This window comes from Hylaeus volcanicus, chromosome 5, assembly GCF_026283585.1.
Source record: "Hylaeus volcanicus isolate JK05 chromosome 5, UHH_iyHylVolc1.0_haploid, whole genome shotgun sequence".
Taxonomy (NCBI): Eukaryota; Metazoa; Arthropoda; class Insecta; order Hymenoptera; family Colletidae; genus Hylaeus; species Hylaeus volcanicus.
In genome coordinates, this window is record NC_071980.1 from 3867361 (window position 1) to 3891897 (window position 24537).

At 43.4% G+C, this 24537-nt stretch overlaps 1 protein-coding gene across 3 annotated transcripts in view; it reads left to right on the forward strand.

Annotated features, from left to right (window-relative positions):
• The first annotated feature begins 6286 nt into the window (after positions 1–6286).
• LOC128877175 (uncharacterized) overlaps positions 6287–24537 on the forward strand; it is a 56372-nt gene continuing 38121 nt past the window's right edge. For 2 of the 3 annotated variants that reach the window (XR_008457202.1, XM_054124262.1), the window contains exon 1: positions 6287–6817. Coding sequence is in view for 2 of the 3 variants with exons in the window: in XM_054124262.1 (XP_053980237.1) it covers positions 6781–6817 (37 nt within the window). In the remaining variant the exon portion in view is untranslated. The remainder of the gene's footprint in view (positions 6818–24537) is intronic. The other variant, XM_054124261.1, reaches the window with a different exon arrangement.

The following is a 24537-nucleotide window of genomic DNA, read 5'->3' on the forward strand; positions in this document are numbered from 1 at the left end:
TAGCTTTGGATTAAAGTTCTCTTCCGTTACGTAAGACGACGGGGCAAATAAAGGTGTCGATAGAATACTCGCCTCGTAGAATGGCGTATTGAGCATGCGATACAATGTGCAGCGAGCGTAAAAGTTCGCGAGATAGAATTTGTTGAGTATTCAAGGTACGCGTAGCGCCTTCAATGGAGACAGGATGTAGGGAACGCGAGGGTAGTAACGAAGTCATTAAATACGTTAATGGCGATGCATTAACGAAATGACGGAAACGGGCCTCGTTCAAAGTCGACAAAATCTCTCCTATACCCCTGAGATTTGCCTTACGTTTTGCCGCGTATCCATGTCGTTGTCATCGATACTTGCATTCTTCATCTACCAAGGGATGTTCAGCAACTTGATATTCCGAAAATTCGAAACCTTTCTGAAACGTAGTTAAAGTAACGATTTTCTGCTTGGAGTTGAAAGAAGCAACAAATAATATTAAAAAGTTACATAATTTACGAAATACTCGTCTACTTTTGTACGTGGTTATATTGGCAACGTATAACTAATAACGTAACCATTCTCTGTTCTATAATAAAATGGTTATAGAGACGATAACGCCTCCTCGCAGAAATTGTGAGTTTTCATTTTACAGTAAATATCTGCGGAACCGTAAACGGTATCGAAAGTAAGTTTCATTCAAAGTTTTATGGTTCTTGATAACCTACAGTTTGTCGGAAAAGAATTTTCGAGGAAAAATAAGAAAATAACTTTTTTTTTTTGATACCTTTTACGGTAGACATTTACGATAACACGAAAACTCACAATTCCTTTGGGAGTGTGTCTCACTCGTAAGATTGTTCCATTGCCGAAACAAAAATTAGTTATGTTTATACCAGCATTTGAAAATTTTTTAAATTTTCGAATTGTTGAACTTTCCTTATCAGATCAAAAATGTATTCGTGTGTGAACGTCAATCACATAGATCTATTATAAAATGTCATTGCACATAAAAAAACTATCAAGATTTATATTCGGAAAGGAAGGAAATCGTGCATTTACAAACAAGCCATTAGCAATAAAGGCTTTTAGTGTGCAAACATCTTTACTAATATTCGCACTTAGCTTATTATTTCTTATTATTCGACAGACTGGAGGAATTGAATATGCAAAGTTCTAGGCTGCGCATTGCATAACCAATCAGATACGCCTTGGAAGAACAACGAGGCTCATTCCGACTCCACCCTGCAAGTTGGGGTTAAATATGCTGTGCAATTATACCCCAAGCTTCGTGTTACTTTAGGGACGTGACTCCGTAGATGTAATTATAATATATAATACATATATCTAAACAATCTACCAAGCAAAAGGAAATCAACTCATCGAAACAATGAGCAAATATCCAAGATCCAAGGACAATAGAATTGTCGAGACGCTATTATTACAGCAAAATCATATAAGATTATAATGATCTTCCGTTGGAGGACACTTAACGAACAAATAGAGTATCCGCGAAGATAAACTTCGCTGTTCCAATTAGACATCTTAGGGATTTTCCCGCATTCAAGTCTAATCTACGCGAGTCCGAATTTAATCACACCCGTCTCGGTTACCAGGATTAGCAACTTCACCGACGAACTGGACGGAGAAATAGAACTTTTTGGTAGGGTCGGATGGTATGCATCATTTCGTCCGAAGTTGCACGTAGAACTCCTGGCGGCCAGGATCACTCAATGGCACGTACACGTTTTGCACGAACCGCGAATCCTAATGGATTCATCCTATATAAATAAATAAATGAATAAACGGGGATCGATATCGCGCTTGTGGTGTCCAGTTTCCACGAGACAACGCCAGAACGACGTACAAAAGAAGCGACGTTGGGAAAAGTTTCAAGCTTCGCTGGGAAAACTATGATTCGTCCACTGTATTCTCTATACCTCTCCCCGTTCCCGACTATTACTTGTCTTCCTTGTCGTAGCAAAATCGCTCGACAGACCAAGGACTTCAAAACGATGTGCGGAGAACTTTATGAGAGAGGATCGATAAACTCGTATCGCGCTGGAAAGGGTTATTGATTGAGTGGTCATCCGCGTATTGGAATGAAATGGTGGAACATTTTAATAAATTCATATCCATTTGAGAGACCCAAGTTCTCGGGGACGTGCGACGGAAAATATTTGCCAAGCAAAGATGAAAACCGCGTTCTCGCGCAAACAAATTTTCATTTATGATATTAAAATATATATATATATATAAATAGATTTCGTGAATGCTACCTTAAGAGAGAAAGCATTCCTTGTATCAAATTACAAACAAAAATGTTCCATATTGTGTAAAACATTTACATTTACACTGCTCGTTTCAATGAAATTTCCCACAGTTCGTCGCCTAATTTTCTCATCTACGACTATCTTGTAACTTCCTAAATTCAAACACAAAATAGGTATACCATATTCCAACTTTCCTCTCTATCAACTACCTCGCGATCGTACAGCTACCGAGAAAGTAATTACCTCTTGCAAGAATAAAATGAAATTCACGCGATAGAGAGTTGAAGTACTATCATTTCTATTTTTCTTTTTACGACCCAGAGATGTCAAACCCTTAAAATTCGAGGTGCACGGATCTGTGGTGTACGTCACTGGAAAACTCAGAAGACGAGTCAATTTACTAGTTTCGTAATCGTAATGGAGAAACTCGGCGTCGAGTTGAATAATACGTCGAGAATCTCGGATAGTCTTGACAGATGATGAAGTTACATTGTTTGATCTATAAGATAATAGGCCGGCGTCTCTGACCCGATTAGGAGCGAGTAAGGGAACAGCGATGTAGCGCTGTACGCCGTAAAAGCTAGGCGGCTCGAAAGGCAGGAATTTAAATAGAAATTTTAATGCAGTGCGAATAGTAGGGTAAGTGCCCCTAAGTTGCACCGCTTCTTGAATTGTGCCGCTTCTGTGTCTCCAGAATGGAGAGTGCTGTAAAACCGTAGCTTCTCTTGCTTGGAAGAATGAGGTACCGAGGATCACGACAGTGAGGTGTTGAGTCTCATGGCGACAGTTGCCATTACCTTTTCTCCTTCCTTGGTGTGTTGATTCCAGTAAAGTGCTTCCCTGTTATTTTCTCAAGTATTTTATTATTTCGTTGACAGTAAAGTGCTTCCCTGTTATTTTTTCAAGTATTTCGTTGACTAAATTCAAATAAATGAATGACGCGTTGGAGTGAAAAGTTTTATTCGAATAGCATATACCAAATAGAAGTTCTAATGTTAATAAAAAATTGATCATCCTTCATTTGTTATTTGAAATTTTGTATCCAGGCGAGAATTTTACTCCGACTCATTAAGTCACGCGAGGTTCTCGGGGGTTTAAGGTTCCAAATTTGGAAAATATTTCACTCGTTTCGCAAACGAGCAAGCCGAATGCAGCGTGCGACGGATTAAATAAAGTAGACGCGGGAGGTGTCCGCCCCGAAACGAAGCCCAGCGTGGCGCTGGCTAAAAATATCGGCAGTCGTACGAGTAATTTGGAAGCCATTACGTTTTATTTAACGACTTCGACGCCCCATTGTCGCGGATCTGCGGGCGTCGTTCGTTTTTCGCGTTATAAATGTCCGGCATTATGTATGCAGAGAAAATAAAACTCGGTCGAGATCGGAATCAAGAAACTGCCGCGGAGTACCGCATTACTGAGACTCGTCCTATCCATCATTCCGTGGGGACGTTATTGAAAAATGTGCAATTTGCCCAGGAATAAGTATGACGAAGCGACGTCGCGCGCTAATCACGCGTGAGCCTCGCACGATGGCGAATTTTCCATCGGTCCCGGGGATTATCGTCGCAGAAAATCACACCAACGGCTCTCAACGCATCGCATGACGTCCAAACTTTGCGTAATTTCTCTTCAATTAACCCCATAAAGATTAACGAGGGGCAGCTCGTTAACACCATGGCTCAGACAATCTTAAGTGGATGTTATTTCCCTTGTTTGTATTATAAAACAATAGATACGGATATTCAAAGTAGCATCTGTGAGGGTTTCGCGTAGCGGCAGTTATTGATTCGATAAATGAGTATTCTTTATTCATAACAGCTCGTTCATATTGGAGTGCATTCTAAAAATGGATAGACGAAGGATATTTTTAAAAGTGTTTGTAAATTAATGGTTAAACTAAAAGTAGTTATCCATAAATATACGTTCGTTTGAATTTTGAAAAAAGAATGCCATTTCTCGATCAATTATTCTTCTGGTGAATTATATATTAAAAAAAAAAAAAAACATCACAATTTTGCAGGATTTTTCAAATTTACTCAAACACGCTTCAAGAAAAAAAATGTTACACATATAACGAGAAAAAAATCCAGCTCTCGAGCTAATTCCGAATCACATGGGGTTGAAATTCTATTAGGGATGGACCCTGCATCCGTCGCGAAGGGTCGGCCATCAAGAGATCCGCCATATGAGCGTTAATGGCACACACTCAGAAACCCTAGGCGACGGGAAAAGGATCCTCACCGTTAGCCGGTTTAAGTAATTCAACGAATCGCCCGCGAGCTATCAATAAACTTCATTATCCTTCAAAGGATACAACAAGGCGAGCGCGCCACCAACAGGTGTTACGCAGCAAAGTTTTATCAAAAATCACTGCGAGAAAGAAAAGGAAAGAATACGGTCTACTCGCTACGGGTTGACCCTTTGGAAACTGGGTATCGTGGCGTGCTGGAGTTAATCAGGGATCGGGGAGCATCGACGTGTATCCTCATTACAAAATCTGGATTTGACAGTTTCGACCATCGGGGCTCGATGCTGTTGTCAATTTTCCTACAGTGCCTCTCCCGTTCATTTGTATTGGAATCATAATTACTGCTATTTTTATTATTACATGGTTTCATTGCACACATTTGTAGCACGCACACTACAGATATTACAGACGTAACGTACAAGTATTAAAAGTGGTACAAGTATACACACACTCCTGCCAATTTTTAACGAATTTTTATGACAAGTGTCCTGAACGTGTAATCGCTTGAAAAACAGCGATCTGTGAGGTCCTGTAACTTGGTGGAAATTAGCCGTACGATGACGCGAAAGAAAGGATTTTTAAGCTGGACGCCTCAACGTTCAAATCCTATTAAGCGATTTGCTCAACGATGCCTTTCCAAGCGGTGGTACCACTTGTAAGCCGGCCGTGTCAAATTGTTTCAGTTCCTTCAACCTTCCAGCCACGCACGGATTTCGAGCAATTTTTTATTCTCAGTTTTTATCGACGGAGCGTTAAACTTCAGAGTCTGCACTTTAATTCTGTTTTTTTCCTAATGGGGCTACGATTTTTCTTCGCGGCACTTATCGCGATTGAAAGCGAGCCATGCATTTTGACTCGTTTGTTACGAATTCTGATTCGTATCGGCGGCATTATCGTTAATCAAGGTGTTCCGCGAGGAGGTTGAACTTAAACCTCGCGGGGAATGAATTGGAATGGGGAAAAATGGTAGTAGTGTCGCCAGAAATACTCTACGATGTTTTTTAGAATCCCATTTAAATTGTAATACGAATTATAATTTCGATAGATTTCCAGGGTTTTCATAGTTTTTCCATACACCTCAGATATGTTACAAACTTTTCCCACGTATCTCGGACACATTCTACAGTGTCTCCGAACTGTATTCCACAATTGCTTGAGACGTTTTCCACAGATTCCACATGCATGCCACATACATTCCATACTTTATCCACGGATCTCGGATACATTCCATACTCTTTCCACCCGTCGCACTCATTCCACGTATTCCAGGCTCGCCAGAATAGCCCAAGTTTCCGAAAGTTGCATCGATGGCGATTCGTAGCATCGCGGATGACACTGTGCATGGAACTCGGGAATCGCGCATAGATTAACGAGGAAATCAAGTAGGAAGTCTAGAAATGATTGGAAGAGTAGGAGTTTCCGTGCAGAGGTGGAAGCAAGGGATATAAAACACGTACGTATACGCGCATAAGCGGTATCGCGGGCGGCTGGCAAAGGAATTGCCGGGTATCGGTGCACGGCAGGGCTCGTTGGAGAACAATAGAGAGCCAGGCTCACAAAGGGCAAGGATGCATCCCCCGTCGCGAAGAAGGAAACGCGCCCAGCGAGTTTCGCGTTCGGCGTACAAGGGGTGCGTTCGTCCTCTGAACACACAGAGAACGGTCTCTCCGGCTGGTAGGGGGTTGCCGGTCGGCCAGCGTTGGCAGAACAAGCGTCGGTGGTGGGAGGTGGTTGGCCTATCGGCTCGGGGTTGCTTGGAATCTATCGGTGGGCCAGATTTCACTGACACAGTCCACGGCTTACCGGCACACGCGAGCGATCCTCCGCGAGTCTTTCGGGTGGTGAAAGGCGACACGCAGCGATCTGTCGGACGCCTGCGCGCGACCACGAGCGTCGCGCTCGCGCACACGCGCCCTTCCTCGGCGTCGTTTTGCGAGGAAATTGATTCTGCGCGACGACGCCAGCCAGCGAGGGAGCAACCGGAGTGTCAGAAGAGCCGGGGTCCGCAGACCGCGCACACATCGCACCGGGGAACGACGGAACGTCGTCGCGAGCGAGCCAGCGCTGTTAAACATCGCGAGACAAACGGAGCCGGTAACACCGTCGCTATTATGTAAGGGCACGATCAGTCGTACGTGGACGCGCGTCCTGGACGGAGCAGATAGTTAAAAAAGCCAAGAAAAGGCGCGACATGCGAACGAAACATCGTCACGACGACGAACCGCCAGCCGACGGCCGCAGGCCCACCAAACAGTAACACGCAACGTGTCCACGCGGAGAGGAGCCTCGATGGAACTGACGATTCTGCTGCTCGTTCACGTCGCTGGTGAGTGAGCGTCTCGTGTTCCTATGTCCACGTCGAGTCGACGCGACGGACCCCCTCGCCGTCGGTCAGTCGTCCCGTTCCTCCTGCGTCCACTCAGCGCTTGACCCTCGCTCCTCGATGTTTCTCGCGGGCCGTTGGCCCCCAGACGTTGTCGTGTCCTGTATGGCTTAGACTGGGTGGTCCTTGCACTCCACGCGAACGGAGTCTCTGTTGTCGAGACGCAACGTGCTCGAAACGTGCTCTTGGTCCCCGAGAACTCGCCGGACGACGGAGGAACGACGTCTCTGTGCATGGCTTTCTTCTACATGTTTTTTGCTTTCGTTGTCTTTTTTGGCAAGGTGGAACGACGAGCTCGAAATTCGAGCCTTTGAAACACGTGCCCGATTGGAAACGCATCGAGAACGATCTCTGTTAAGTTTATCGAGGAAATGATTACCGAGGAATACCAGGGACATCCGACGATTCTATAGATTCGAGTACTCGTAGTTTGAATTAAACATTGACAAGTTCATGGGTAATTTTCAAGCATCCCTTGATGGACGATGGATGTTTGATCGAGAAGATAGTAGTCCAATTACAGTAGCCGCGGAGATGCTAGGCTTGCGATAAACTAACCAATCGATAGGTTAGCACGTGTTCATTCATTCTGGAGTACACGAGTAACCAAGGAATAATTTTGTTCGGAAGACGAAATGTAATTCGTGAGAGGATTAACACGTTCGCTGTCGAGTCCGCGTATGCTACAGCTGGACAGTGCGAATCCTGTGGTTTGGCGACCGCACATGCTACCGACGTGCTATTGTCGGCTATTCCGAAATAAGGTTACTTAACACCTTACGGGACACCTTTGCACCTCCCTAAAACGGATTTGTTATGGAGTTTACAGAGATACCTAATAAGGTTCACAGCAGCCCCACTTCACTCTTTAATTCCTTTAGTCCTGTACTCGTCGACTCTGGATATTTATTTCTTATCTATTTCTGGATTATATTTCTCTCTGCAAGGGTCATCGGTTGTGTCTCAGTGTCGATGATTCGTTCGGTTGGATTTCTTTTGAAATTGATTACGTGGCACTTTCGACTAAGGGAAGACTTTTCTTTAACATCATTTTCTCTCTTAAACTGTAAAGGCATCCTCTCGAGCCTGCTCTGACTTACGACCCTAACGGAGCGAATGTCCTATCACGCATATCTCGATTTACCTTCTGAGCAGTACAACTGTCCCTGCCTTACGACTTACGACCGTACACGGTTAAATCATGCGAAACAGCGTACGTTAACATAAAATAGGTGTCCTTACAGAGGTAGCCAACGGTCACGCGTACGGAACTGTCGCTTCGAAACGTGGTTTAATCAAACTGCGCGAATTCGGGATCCTAGAGAAGGGTTTTGCGCGGGGCCACTTGAATTTTTCAGTGGACGGCGTTGAAGGGACGAGCGGTCGTGTAAAAATAGAGAGGCACCCCTGGAGGAGATCCCCGAGCGCGCAGTCCCTCCAAAGTACGTACCCGCGGGAAACTGCTGGAAATCCAGACGAAATTGGCCAACGTCGGGCTTCCAGAGGATTGGGACGTTCGATTAAAAATGAACGGAAGCGTAATCGCACCGGCGAAAGACTCGGATGGTCGGGCTTCCGTGAAATTGTGTAATTTACTCTGCAATGGCTAAAAGGTTAATTCCATTATAATAGCATTGCTTATTGTCTAAGAGAAGAGTTGCACATTGCGAGCATTTTTAGAAAAAACTTGTAAAGTCTACGAGAAGTATTCGGTTTAATCTTTTTTACTGAATATTTTTCTCGTGGCCCGGCATTCAACCAGTGAACAGAGTTCGAACAAATTTTTCTCTCAAGTTTCATTAACGGCGACTTAAACTTTATATCGCACCCTCGATATCTTTTTTTTTTTCAACGGGACGCCGATTTTTGTTGGCCAAGTTATCGCGATTTAAAACGAACCCTGGAGTTTAGCTGTTCGAGGCAGGAGGTTGTATTGCCGGACGTACAGGACGTTTGGAATGTACGAGAAAAGGCTGGAATGAGCGTGGAATTTGTATGGAATGGGTGCGAAATTCGAAAGAAGCACGGTGAGTTTTTATTGTGATTTTTCAATGTCAAGTGTTCCCTATTCTGCGCAAACATCCGACACAAATGCTATATTGTTTTCACGTATTTCCCATACATCCCATACTTTCCACGGACTGCCCTCACGTTCTATACTTATTTTACACTTTTCTCACGCGTTTCTTACTTCTTCCATTTTTTCCCACTCATTCCCGGTTCCTTCTACACCATTTGCACATTCTCTACTTTTCCGACAAGTTCTACACTTATTCCATATTTTACTTTTTCTCTCGCACGATCCAGACATTCTACACACATCCAATAAATATTCCGTACACACTCCACACTTATTCACTTCGTACACTCACTTTCCGCATATTCAATACCTATCGTACACACATTTCACACACGTCGAGCCCATGTCATGCATAAATTCAACACACATTCTACATTTTCTCCACGTTCTCTGAATAAACTTCCCACACATTACACATCCGTTCCAGACATCCGCCACACGTTCCACACCCGTTCGACGCACATTCTACACACACTCCACCCTCGTTCGAGACTTTTTCCACGCACACGTCGCACTTATCCACAGGACGTTCGATTAAAAATGAACGAGAGGTTAATCGCGCTGCGCGAAAGAGTCGTATGGTCGGGCTTCCGTGAAATTTTGTAATTTCACTTCGGCCTCGGCGCAACGAGGGTGTGCGTGTGTGCGTATCGACCGTTTTGATTAGGAGGCGGAGAGAGAATAAAAAGGCAAACAAGTGCACGCGGGCAAGGGCAGAAAAAAAGGCAGCGGAAAAGGGAGGGGTCTGCGGGAGCAAAAGCAAAATGAAAAGCGATGCTTAAGGGGTGGCGAGGAAGCGAACCCATCGACGAAAGTCGACGATACCCGGATCATCAACCGCGCGGTTAAAATATTTGTCCCGGGTGACACTATTTATTTGTTCGACTCGCGAATCGAACGGCTCGATTGCCGAGTGCGTTTGCGAACGAGAGTATATCTCGTTGGCAAACAATTGGCGCCGGCGAACGGGCAAAAAATTACTTCGCGTCCGCGTCCCAGACAGAGAAAGTTGCGGGGAAAAAAGAGCGATATCGGCGGGAGAAGAGGGTCGACGACGGGCGACGAGACGGGCGAGAGGTACGAAGGCACGATCGAGAGGGTTCTTATTCGTTGGAGCAGCGGTTCTTAACCTTTTTGCGCTCACGGCGCAGTTTCGGGGAGAAAAATGCTGGCACAGTTCTTAATCATGAACAATTCTGGTAACAATTTTAAGGGCTACACTCCGGCAGAAAATTTAAGGGACGCTATAAATCGCTCGCCGCGCAACCAGCTTCGAAGTTTTGTACTTTTATGAGAAATAACCCCAGGAGAATTCGAAAGAATGCATTTTGACGCTCGAGGTCTCGCGTTTTTAACGCTGTTAGGGGATTCCGTTGGCCAGTGATTTTCCAAGTAGCAGCAGGAAAGGGAGGCTCTACGAAACGTATCGCGACGGATCGTTAAAGTTTTTACATTTTTGAGTCTTGTTAATTTTCGTAAACCAGAGGTGAAAGTTTGGGATTTCTACGTTAATTTTGTTAATTTTTTTTTAACGAGGATATGATTTTTCTACTCCGAGTTATCACGATTGAAATCAACGCTGCACAAGCGTTGAATGTTTGGGGTGAGTGGAATTTGTGCAACGTTTGGAAAAGGTATAGAATATCTAAGCATGAAATTTTCAGAATCAATCAGCACACTTTTAGTCGGGTGATTTACGTACACTACGTGATAAACTTTAATGAAGGTTTGAAACGTGTTACCTGATAGAAACAGGTGGTTTCCTGAGAAGTGTGTAATTAATTGTCTTTGCTGAAATTGTTCTTTTTTCATTTTTAACCATCTGAATTTCGTAACACGGCTAATGAAATTTACCGTTTCTAGATAATTTCACCGGATGACTGAGTACTTAAACTTGTTTCTTGGAGTTTTATTCGCTAAATTACTCCGTATTAGACTCAATTGCAGGCAGTAAGAATGACATTCAAGGCCAGAGTTATTGAATAAACCAAGCATTACCCCGCACTAAATTACAATTTCCTGTTTAAACAGCTAAAATGCAAGATATGTTTTTATTACGTTAAAGAAAGATTGGAGGGAAAAGTATCGTTGGGGAAATTATTTCGTACCATTTAAAAGCTGATGCTTCGAGTCGAGGAAATGTTATCATTCATTGTTACCAAAACTGTTTCTGTCATTTTCCCAAATAATACTTCGAATGATACCATCTACTACTACAGAGCTTGAAATTGAAGAAACTCGCATCTTTTAAATATCGAAGCTCGACCACGCCTTAAAGTAAAGTTACTTTAATAAAGTTTGCTTTGCTCTACGTGCCAAAGGCGAGTTCTTCGCGTTTCCACGAAGTAAAAAGTCTTTAGATTTGTTGTCGAGACATTCACGACGCCGTGTAGCCGTCTTCGCGGCACGGTAGCGCCATGACACAGCGGTTAACCCTTAAAGGACGAGCGTTCCCGTACGGGAACACTCAGGATGGAAAACGCGCACAGGTGCCGTATTTGTCGTAGCGACACCAAATCTGGCAGAGATGGCTTTAGAGTCGCGATCTTGAGAATTCATGGTCCCTGGTGACCTCTCATCAAATGTAAACGAAGATAAGAGAGCGATACATGCTCCGTTCGCAGCATATAAAAATGAATTTCTGTAGTCGAAACGAGACCTTGCTACAGGTGGGCCACAACTGCTCTATTTACGTAGCTTAAATTCACGGGGAGAGATAAAGTGTTTCTGTTTGTCTTACTCGCCCTTAATAAAAGCAACGATATCTTTATTTGCAACAAAACGTAAAGTCGAGCTACTTTTTACCATCGTTTCGATCGTAGCAAGGAGAAATGCCAAAAGCACGTAAAAATTACACGATATAAAAAGCTGAAACTCGAATACGCGTAGAAAACGATGCAAATCGTCAATGTACACCTCCATAAATTTCCACTAAAAAATATTGAAAATTGTCGACGCATCAGTCGCCCATTCGTCACTTTGACTCCTCCGAGCATCTTTTATTCATTCTCAATTTTGTTAATTCGGTTCGCGATACCGTGAACAAACCCTTCCAGCCGAATGGTTGGTATTACGTACGGTCTCTGTGGCGGCGCCAGTCGACGCCAGAGGATCGGGGGTCAAGAATCACCCTCCGATAGGAGCATCGAACTCGCGATCTGGAGCGGCCAGACGAGACGGCGCGGGCGGGAACGTTAAGGGGTCGTCGGCGGCTGGTAAAACGAACAGGCGTTTCCATAATAGAAATTTAATGAACTTGACGAATAATTGTGTCAATGGATAATTGCATTAAAGCCGCTCCAACGAGCACCAGGCTTCGCAGGGTGAAGGAGGACAGGTGGAGTACGGGGGCCAGGAGGGGGCTAGATTCTCGCTCCACTTCGCACGGTACAACAAATCGCGGCCCCGGGGCTCGTCGCCGCCGCCTTCCGTCGGCTTATTTCATCGGCACTTTATTGAATTTTTTGCTTCCTGGGTCTCTCGGGCGTCCAGGAGGAAACCTGGCGCGGAAAAACCGTATCTCCCTGGGTAATCGAACGCCCTCACCCTCCCGGCGGTCCCATCCCCCTTGTGACTTTACGACTTCGCGGCATAACGGAGCCCCCAGTGGCTTGTCTACCACTCCTCGCGAGCATCCTTTTCAGCGTGGGTGCTACGCGTGCAAAGTGCACACACGCTGCCCTGGACGTGTGACGTGATATACGATCTTCCGTGCATCGAACTGTCGATTCCATTGTAGCGATCCACCAGTCGACATGGGGGCGTCTCTCTCTCTCTCTCGTTCCGCGCGGGGTTGTTTCCACGCGCGCCTTTTTGTTCGTCCTGCTGATTCCTCCGCCTCCACCCTCGTCCTCTTGACCCTTCCATGGGTTACACGCGCCCTTAAACGACGAACCGGATGAAGAGAATTTTGTATACAGGGTGTTCGGTAACTGGTAGTACAGGCGAAGAGAGGGTGATTCTACATAAAAAAATAAGTTGAAAATGTAGAACAAAAATTTGTCACGCGAGGCTTTGTTTTCGAGAAAATCGAGTTTGAAGAACAGGCAATTGTGAAGGAGAACGAATCAAAGTATATTGCTGGACATTAAGCTAATATACGTATCTATACCTAAACATATCGGGTACAATTGTGATAATCATGGAAACATGTGGAGTATTAAACCTCAAATTAGTGCTTTATTAATGCTATATTAATGCTTTATCAATTTGCGGTTTAAAGCACCACGTGTTCCCACTGTTGCCATGATTACTACGCACAGACCAAGTAGTATCGAAATACGCAAGTATTCCAGTAGTCAACAGTACGAATAGCGAAGCATTTTAATTCGACATAATTTCGTCCTATTTGTTTTTCGCTATAACTGTTTCAATGTTGATCGTTTCTTAAATGTGTTTGTTCTATTCTGTAGTTGAGACTTTAGGAAGTTAAATGGTACGACTTATAGTTTGTATATAGAAAGTTCGAGAAGTAACAGGGAAGAAATAGAGAACGAAAAGTTATGAGAAATGTTTGACAGTGAAGAAGTTATCGCTAAAACCAACAGAGAGGAAATCGCTATACCTTTGACGTCCTTAAAAATTCTCTTAATCGCTCGGGGTAAACTGGGCTGAGGATTTTCATTAAAAAATTCAAGCGCTTTGCCATTTCCATTTGCAAAAACAGAAAACGTGTTATGAGAAACGAAAGAGAATCAAAACAAGCCACCCACGTCAGCTTTATTATTCTTATCTTGTTTCTGTTGCTTCTCTGTGTACACAAATAATCTGTACTCTTCAACTTTTCAAACTCTGTGTTCCTAAACGAAATAAAAACTTTCGACAAACATTGAAAATTGACGAAATCAATCCAGAAACAAATAGGGGGCGAATGGAAATTGCCATAACACGTCCTAAAATATTTGATAAACCGAGAAGGTTGAAAATGTTTCAATATAAAATGGATTCGACGAGTAGTTCCAGCTATCGAGTCCAAGGGTAGAATCCAAGGGAGGCTATTTACCAGAAATAGCCTCGATTCGTCGCACGGTACGGGTTTCAGCGTACGTTGTTCGGGTTCGATTCGAGGAGCCACTCCATGGAGCTTCCCTCGCAAAACGGTCCCAGGAGGCAGTTCGGCCCGATTGTCCGTAAGACAAACTGCGGGGCAAATTAGCGCGATCGGAGGATTATATCTCGGCCACGCTGTGACTGCGTAAACGACGACAACTACGTCGTCGTCGTCTCCTTGCCCCCGCGGCGCGCGTCGTCGTCACGATAAATTCTCGCGACGGTGTTTTGTTGGCGGCGAACAACAGAACGTTGTGGATTCGGAAGTAATTAAACAGCAGCCCCCAACGACCACCTCCCCCACGACTCAGCCTTTCCAGTTTCTCTTGCCGTCCAACGTCCTCCGTGCGCGAAGCCCCCTCGTTGAATAGAATTCTTTCTCGCGAGCCGCAGACAAAATTTTCTCGCCTCGGGAGCCAGACGGGAGGAATTGCCATTGCGTAAGAAGCAGGGACCCGTGAATAAATCGGGTCGCTTGCTCGAGAGAATTACTCCATATCCGTATAAAGCGGCTGATCCGCATTTAAAGTGCCGCTCCATTCAACGGGGGTACTCGCGATTTCGTCCGACGCTAGGCATGGAAAGTGACAATCGTACCGACTCGTTAAAAGGGAAGAATATACATATTTCTCTGTAGAAGAAATGGAGATGACGTCGGTGGCTGTCGGGGAAGAAACTCGCGGGGAGAATCGGGAGATGGAAACGTCGAACAAAGAACTGTCGCACCGACGATGTTCGCGCGGCGAAGTCCTTGGGGGCCCCCTCGCGATACCGTGCGGGGTTCGGGTCACGCCTTTTGGTGAATCTGTGTTGGTGGAAACCATCGCGAAGAATAGAGGTGGATGGTGGTAGACCCTGTATCAAGGGAGAAGGGGGTAGTGTCTCTTGTGTCATGTGTACTTGACGGGGGCTTGGATGAGTGGAGTTATCCGAGTGCAACTTCGAAGATGGATCGAAAGCAAACTTTGCAGCAGAATAAAATGGAGTGTTTTTTGTTCGATCGGGATACTCTTGCATTATATTTATGGAAAATAAAGGGTTTTGTTAAAAAAAGGTTCCGCAATTTTTTCTAGTAATAAAATACGCTCGTCAAGGTATCCTTAACGGATACTTAAATATCATATTTCACGTTCAATTGTAATCATGCTTACTTTACGCGTACTCTTTTCGTTAAAGCCCTTTTCTCTTTGTAATAAGAATACGAGGTCGGAACCAAAGCACATCTATCGAAGCTTTTCAATTACACGGACGCTTGTAACTTGGTTATATTTTGCCAAATGAATTCTCCTCTCTGCTCGGAAGAGGAAAACAAAGACAAACAATTTCCCAAGTGAAATATAATTGTTTGCGCACGTGCAGCTGGCGCAGAACCGAACTGGCCAGGTACGGTCTAAGCGAAAGGGTTAATCGTCGTGGCAGTCGACGCTTCGTAATGAATTCGCTGGGCTTTTCTTAAACGGGGCGAAGGAGACGCCTCCCTCTGCCCCTTCCCGCTCCCACTGCGGGACTGCACGCTGCCAATTGCATCGACGATTAAATTACGACGGCCGGGCAAAGGTGAACTCGACGAAGTCGCAAATGAAATTCCGGCGAACGGAATCCGCCAGAAATCTTAACGATTCCCGCTATCTCGCCCGGACAGCGTGCCGACGACTTCGACCGAGGTTCAAGGAAGTCCGTGCAATTTAAATCTCGGGTCCCCTACCGCGACTTCGCCCCCCGCGCTGCCCCTAAGCACGGCGAGGAACGAGGGGGGCGCTTAAAATGCCTCTGTGTCCGATTAAATCTTAACAACCTAATTTCGCGAGCCCCTGCGTTTACCTCGACTCCGATGTGTTCCTGGGGGTTCGATCCTCGTCGCTGCTTTTCATCCCCTTCGTACTGTTTTTCATTCGCCCGTCCCTTCTGTCGCTTTTGTTCGGCGGTGCACTCAACAATTTAGCGAGGGAGGGTTGCAGCTGAAAATTAACCGAGACGAATACGTTTCGCGATATCTCTCGACGCGTTACGGAGGTTATTAAGGAAGATAGAGATAGGATCTATCGAGGTTTTTTGCGCGAAATTTAATTCTCTTTGAAATTTGTTCGAAACACTGGATTTGTGTCGGTGAGGTCCGAGGAGTGTACACGAGGTAACCATTGTTATTCGTGGATTGATTCTGCTTGAACTTTAGTCAAATTCTTATTAATATTAATTCAGGTAAATATCATTGTTCGATCGTTGAGTATTATCACTTAGCTTCTGTAGAAATTATTTATCCCCTATTTGTACTAACTTTGCTAACAGCTTGAGGTACGAAAACAATGCAAAACGTTCCCATAAGCAATTCTATTTTCCCTGCTCTCGCAGTTCTGAATTTCCAAATAGTGTTCTACTACAACCGATTCCGCTAAATTATTCATTCACTTTACTTGAAAACTCTGCTTTATTTAATGGAAATTCAACCTTTTGAGTACGGCGAAGCGCTATCCCGCTTCGATATATAAGCAAAACATATATACAAAAATACTCTTCAGCATTCAAAACGTTAACATGCCAATTTGAATTTCTTGGATAATCAATTGTGGAAATTATTGGACGAAGTTCCACTCGATGTCGTACGTTGCACGTGATTTATGCATGACGATGCACCGTTCCATTTTTAGTCGAGTAGCCCAGACAGTTCATGAACGAGCGATTTTTTAATAGATGAATAGGTTCCTGTAGGACGTATCGCCTGCCATGCTGGCTTACCAAGTCTAGATCCGTGGGATATTTATTTTTCGGCGCACTTAAACGCATCCGTTCACTCCGCGTCCGTTGACATCGTTGAGACGCTTTGAAAGGCTGGCGACGAATCGAAGAAAATACCTGGAACACTTGAGAGATGGAGAAACCTTATGACAGGACATCTGCAGGCTTGCCTTCGCGACGTAATACCTGGGATATTTGAAATATTGAGAAACTCTATAACAGGACGTCTGCATGCTTGTCGTTGGACCTATAGTGGCTGTTCGGAACACCGTAAAACTTGCTATGACTAGGGAACAAGATCAAATAGGGCTCTATAAGAGCTTTAATCATCGCTATAGTATCCTCAATATGCCACTGTAGTGGATTTCCTATCTTAATCCTTTGCGTCGCTTCAAAGACATTCATAATATGCACCAGAATTTGGTTCAAGTTCTACCGAAGGCAAACCAAATATAATTAACGAGGTTGATTAATTGAATTCAAAGCATAAACGTTCGCAGATTTTTGCGAGGTAGAGGAACACATCCAACTTTCGGAATAGTCACCCGAAAATTGCCTCTAAGCAGTTAGTAGCTTACAGCATGAAGAATTCTGGGAGCTCAAAGGGTTAAGATACCTCCTCCATGCAAGCTCCACTGATTAAGTTTATTGATCCGACATGCGCTGAATCTGCTAAGTGCAAGATAGAAGATAACCTTAGTATGCTTTCCTATCGGTGCAACTTGCGTGGTTTGCGTCTGAATCCTTTCAAAACCCTGGTAACTGTCAGCATCCCTCACGCTCTCTCTCGAAACTTATCTTTTTTCGGTACCTTGACCGATTCAACTCTCCTTACCATTTAAAAGAATTCCAACTTGTCCTGAAAAATCTTTGTTGAACGTTTGATCCATCTTAGAGTCTCGATCATCATATCGTTGCTGCCTGCGGCGTTCTACTTTTTCTCCTTTGCTTCTTTTATGTCTTTTCCGCCGTGCTTTGTCGACCATACTCTGAACTCATGCTCTCTCGATCCTTAGTGGTTTTCCCGTTTGATTATTGTGATATGGTTTATGGGCCCTGTCTTTCTTCTCGACTATTCTCTTTTGTTCCGCGCGTCCAAAATCCGTGTCCTTGTTTTTCTTACCGTTCTCGTAAATTCGGCCACGTTACTCTTTCCCAACGTACCGGGAGGCTGAATTTATACTTCAGAGATGGATTTTGTCTTTGTTGCCTTTTATGAATGTTCCTCGCTTCAAATTAGAAATCCTATTTACCTCTTCAATTCGGTACTGCATCAATGCACTGATTTATTCGAATGGACTTCTATTTATCCTTAGCTTTTGACGGAACAAACTTTTAATCTAGAAAATTAAAACAGCAAAGAACCGCGTAACGTTAAAAACAAGCATGCGGTAGGGTGAGGGTGGATAAATGAAATTGAAAAGAGCGCTGAGAAATTTAAAACGGAAGGTAGTGTTTGTTATTTCTTTCTCTGCTTGAATTTCCCAAGTTAAGAGTTTGCTCTGTTTAAACCTGAAGATGGATTTCAAAAATAGTGACTGGAACGTCGTTCAACTATTACGTAGATGACGATTACAGATTGAACTGACAAGTTGCGACAAACGAATTCCGTCGAACAATTATCGAGATGGGTTTTCATTCAACGTGAAATATATTTTCCATTAGTAATTCGGATATTCCCCTCAGGGGCTGTAGCATGCGAATATGCAGTTACAGTACGAGTTTAGCGAACCCGAGGTACCCGAGCTAGTGGTGGGCCAGTGGGCCCCATCTGCCAAACACAAGATTAATGTAAACGTGTTGAGAAGAATGGAAACAATTGTGTTGTAATGTGTGAATTCGGTGCAATAACTAAAGCGACAGTTACGGACTTGGATAAACCAAGCTCAAACTCGAGCAATTCAGATTTTAATTTCGATACAACGATCATCTAATCGATATTTGCTTCATCTTTTTCTCGTTACTAGAAATTCGTCCATCTTTGGTCACGTTTATCGGATTTACGTCTGTAATAGACAGGAGAATGGAGAATGGAGAAACGAGCTATCAGTTCGTTAATAATCGCCGATTCGATTAACGGGCAAGAGATACAACGTGATCTGGTACAATATTACGAAACTTGATCTCAGAACTGAATTATACTGTGCCCATTCGAAACTGATCTTCGACTAACGTTGGAATTGTACGAGTAAGGTCGACATCCCCCTTCGTTGTCCTGACGTCGATTCCAACGATACTCCGTAGATTTCCAAGCCAACTAAGAATAAGAAGCGCATATTTTTCTTTCTTTGTTCTGAGCCGAGGTGGCTCAAGTTTAAATTATTCCGCAAGTTCCACCCGTCCGATGCTATCATGGAAACTGTACAGCGATATAAAGTAGCTCTTCGAGCGAATGTTTTATGGCCTTTTTCCAGAAAATAACACGTCGCGTGTCGTGATAAAAAATTGTTGAAAAAAATCCTTTGTATATCTTAGCGTATCAATGATATTTTTACAAGAAGAACGGTGTAAGCTGTTCACAATCGCCGTGGCCCAAGAATATAAAGGTTAAGTATAAAGTTTCATCGACTCCCGCAAATTGGCGACTAATTAACGTCGAGTAACGCATCTCAAACCTAGTTTATCTCGAGGACCTTTTTGTAAATATATCCAGCGATGTTCGAGATAGCATCGGAAGGGTGAAACTTCTCGAGGGTAATTTCGTTTCTTGAACTTTAGCTACAGTGGCTAAAAGATACTTGTTCTTCGTTTTTGGCCGCTTCCCGCTAGTACCCAAACTTTCATCAAAATTGACGGTGGACACTTCGTCGATGTTTCTTGTCAGACTGACCTGAAACTGGGATGCTACGTTGGGGTTTAAGGGTTTTAGGATGGGAGCACGATGAGGCAGCACAAGCTTTGGGAAACAGTTTTTTGGTTGACACTGGCTTCAGACTTCGGGGAGCTTTGGGCGAGATAAATATTTGCTCCAAGTGTATACGTTTAACTTATTTCAATATATTAACGAATGCTTTTAATTTTAATGCGTTTAAATGTATTATTAAATACTGTCAACGTGTTTAAATACATCGATAAATATTTGTCCTGTATTTAAGCGCATTGATAAATATTTTTGATATATTCGAATGAATAAACAGACATAAATGAGCATAGCTTATATTCATTTAAAAGCATTTCGAACATTAATTTAAGCTCTTTTTCCAATTACCTTCTCAATTAAAAATTTTTGCTTTAAAATGGTATTAGGGAGGAAAAAGAACAACTTTCTGTCCCCCTTCTTTTTTCGTAAATATTGCTTCCGTCCACGTTAACGCGAACGTAACAGCAAACGTACATTCTTACGTTCACGCTCTCCAATTATCAATAATCCAAACGGTCACAACTACGCGAATGCTTCAACGAATATTACAGAGATTATGTACGGTGCTTAGCGGAAATGATCAACATGCATTTCGTGCATGGAGAGGCAAATGGGCAGCGCTAGAAAATCACCAAGCGTAAACGCAATTAACATTCGAATACAACTGGAAAACGAACGTTCGTTTGACCTATAATCGTTAACATTTCTCCGTTCACTTTAACGAACACACAGTCCCATTAGTTGGACATCTTTTCATTTCTTTTTATTTATTTCTTACCCCAGATCAGTTTACCACGCTCTTGCGTTCCACCCGGTATAAACTAGTATTCTCGTGCCGTTGGCGTGATTAAGAAGCACTAATTCCCCACTCACCGCGCACTGATTCGCAAAGAATCTCCCGGGAGCATTGTCGGAAAGGAAAATTAAAGCTTTCAGCGCAAAAGCGTGCAACGCCAGGCACATCCACCGCAGCGCATCAACTACAGGCTATAAGGGTCGAGACCGTCTTCTTCAACCGTTACAGTTTAGAATACGGCAAACAAGTAACTGTAATTACCATTTGGCTGCATCCAGCCGTAAGTAGTTGCCGGCTGCAGCATAAGTATTTGGCATAGAGTAATGTGGACAGTTGTAAAAGCTAATGGTCGTTGCACAGGACGAGAATAAGGCTGAGGTGCTGTTACAATGACAGAAATAAGAAATCGTGGCCGCGCGAATAAAGGACCAGTGCCCGCTTTCTTGAATAAAGAGTGACGCGTCCATTATTCTTCGCGGAGAGGGACATTGAAGCTTTCCGTGAAACTAACCGTTTACGAATTCAACAGTCGATGCATGCTTCGCTTTTAAATAAGATAGACATCCACTGTACAGATAAAAGTACTTTTGTGATTTATACTTTTATTCCTGGTTTATTCGTAGTGATTTTCTGAATAAGTTAAGTGTATGCACTTCGGAAGGAGTCTACGGAGTGGTGAAAATTTAAATCCCTTCAAATCAACTTGTCACATTTTATTATGTCATCCGGTCTGTTTCCAAGTTTACGAACGCGGACCCAAGAAGTTGTCTGAAATTCATGATGGGTAGCTTGCAATCCAATCAATTGCAACGCCAAATGCACCACCATTCGTCTTTGTTTTATGCGAGACTGCCAGTAAGGATGCATTCAACGTCCTCCGTAAGATCGCATTGAGCCGTCGCACTTAGATGCCGCAGCAACATAAGTATTTGGCACGGAGTATCGTAGACAGTTGTAAAAGTTAATGGTCGTTCCACGTCGAGAATGGAGCTGAGGTACCATTACAATGAAAGATGGAATAAATCGTAGCCGCGTAAAAGAGCAATGTTGCCTTTCTTTAAATGAAGAACAATGCCATCATCTTTCTTTGGAATACTTGAGCTTTCCACGAAATGAATTGTTTTTCAGTGACAAAGATGTAACAGATGGCCTCGAAACTTATGATGGATAGTTCTGGTCAATGAAGCAACATCCATATTTATTTGAGAAATAATGGACGTCTTCGTTATGTAACTAATCGTTCTTATGCCAAGGACGATTTTATAAATAACTAGCAGATCCTGGCACGGTTTCGTCCGTGCTAAGAGCGAGTTGAATTTAGATTTTGATTTTAAAACAATTTAAACTTGTGCTAACATTTAGCGTAAGGCGAGTTGATAAACTATATTTTTTTGTTTTTTGATTTGGTGTCAACATATACATAGTTGACCACGCGAAAAATGAATGTTTGAAAGAGAAATGATGAACTTTCTGCTTGGAGGACCTTTCTATTCACTTCAAACTACCAAGCAAACCTTTGAACGAAGAACCAGACAGACGATTAGTCTATGTATAACGCAACCTATAAAGAGTAATGTGCGTTCCAGTAAATTGTCAAGGTACGCCTACCTTTTACGTAAAAGTGCTGGTCGCAATTGGTTGTCATTCAGAACCGAAGTTGTCATTAGAAGCACGTTCAAAGGTCTCCGGTTAAGACCACGTTTAACCGTCACGACGGTTAGTCATTCGAGAACGCAGTCAGATAGAGCACTCAGTCATCAACGAGCACGCATTCAGTACACGCTCTGAACAGATTTGTATTCATCGTTATTTGTATACACGGCAATTTCGTTGCATCTCCTACGAGCGAGGTATCGTTAGAACACGTTTTACCTAACTAGCCTTTACGATATTAAGTTCCGTCGTTCTAGGTCAACCAGATTCACTTTACCCGTAGTTCATGCGATACCCATCTGTTGTTGCTCTTAAATAAATCCCAGTTGGCGAACATGGCGCCGCGGTGGGCGCCCAGAAACGGTTGATTAAATTTCGAATTTCGTTAATCCCCGTGTTGGGGCTCTCTCTCTCTTTCTCTCTCTCTCTCTGTCTCTGTCTCTCTCGCCTCTCTTGGCGTCTTCGAGGCTCAAGCTTCAACCACGTTCTATTTAGCGTAACCGCCCGTTGAAATATGCGCGCGAAATTACTGCGACTGGCCAACGAAAACCGCACGCAAATTTTTCCTAGCGCGACGGCCGCGTTATTTCCTCTTTGGAACTCGTAAAGAATCCAGTGTCGGGCTTTTTCCGCCGCGACATGTTTACAAGCCGATTTTTAGCGAAACGCGGAGCGCGTCCAGGAAAAATTGCTGTTCAAGCCACTATGAAACCTTGATCGTGCGTAGCGGGGGAGCGGGGACGCGTTAAATAACCGAGGTTTTATTTTTTAGAGCGAGGAAGGGTTTCGTTTATTCTTTGGTAAGCGACGGAATTAGGTCTTGCACATAGTTCAGGTTTCGAGTGGTCGAACGGTTATATAAAAGTTTAAAACGTTCAATAACTTTCTGAGAAACCGTTCGGGGATGTGATCCCTCTGGTGTGACATTTTCGTACAAATACCCAGGCTGAAGCCTAATAAATTGTCGCTAAAGAGTTCAATCTATTGGATCGAATCGTTTAACCAATAAGAAAGTTAAAGCACTTCTTCGACTGCCAGCGGTAGTCTAGTCTATTTACTCGAAACAAAAATTGCAACAACAGTTTAACCGCCCTCTTCGTCCACCATTCTACTTTTCTGGTCTTCCCGAGCTGCCGATTTGCATATTTTTAAGGCCTTCCTCTGAAGTAGCGAACGCTCGAGAATATCGTTGGGGATGTTCTTTTCCCGAGTAAATAAAAGCACGTAGTCGAAAGGAAGTCGGTATTTCCCAAGATTTAACTGTTGATTCAGAATCCGTTATCCGTGGTTCACGAACGAACTAGAAATAGGGGGACACCCTTCCGCAACTTGTATTAATGACTCGTTTAAAAATTCATCACACTTTGAAAAATTAAACCAGGGTGGTAAAAGTAGAGACTCTTAAAGACGTCGAATGGAAATAGACAATCGACGAATAATTCATTCATTGTAAACGAAAGAAAACGGCGGCACTCGGGGCAATGAACAGTTTAATAATCGATTGGCACAAAGAATGGGGACGTTTTCTCGAGTTAGAACGTTAGATTCGATCATGTAACCTAAATTAAATATTCATTTAGTGCGGTATTGATTCTAGCCATTTTTAAAATAATACAACTATTTTAAATTAGCACGTAAAGTAATATAATAATAAAAATGTTCAATTCACGAATGAAACAACTGACCACTTGACGCTAACGAATGAACTTCTTATTGCTCTCGAGACCAACGTTTTCTTTTATTTCAAACTCTGACCAGGCACAAAATAAATTTTATCTTCAGTCTCTAAGATATTCCTGTGCTACTTCCATACGACTCAATTTATTTGGTAAGGTTCGATGAAATGTTGGCAACGGTTGCTGGCAGTTGCGTGGCATTCAAGGGAAACAGGGGTAGGCGGCGCTAAGGCGGCGAAAGTTGTCGAGGAGTCCATTATTATTATTACATGGCTGTACTTTTCAATATTGTGGGAGGGAAACGAATCTCTACGGACGTCAGGTGTGAACGACGAGTGTATTGGACAAGTGCGGTAGAGATCCAGTGGATGCTTGGGTTTGAAGGTTCGGGGTGAAGTGTGTCTGGAGAGACTCTAAAAATGTACGCCGGATCCTTGGGCATACGGATCCATTGCAGTAAGTGCGCAATGTGTGCGGCAGTTCAAGAGCCGCTGCGCGATTCAGGAGTTGGTCAGTCTGTTGAAGAATTGTTGGAGAGTCGGAGGGTCGATTGCGAGTTTGCTGAGAATGAATTCTCGTACCTAGCTTCGCACACCATTTCCTAATCCATTAAAAAGCGGTAACCATGTAATCTTTACTCCAATCCATTGAAACAGACGAAACGCGATGCACTTTGAACTAAACGATCTCCTTGATTATTTGCTTATTACATCAAAGTGATAATTTTCTGGAGAATTTCCGGATTTTTTGCTCTTCCTTCTTTTTTTTTTGGGAACATGAGATTAACAAATTTAATGAAAGTATCGAAATAGATTT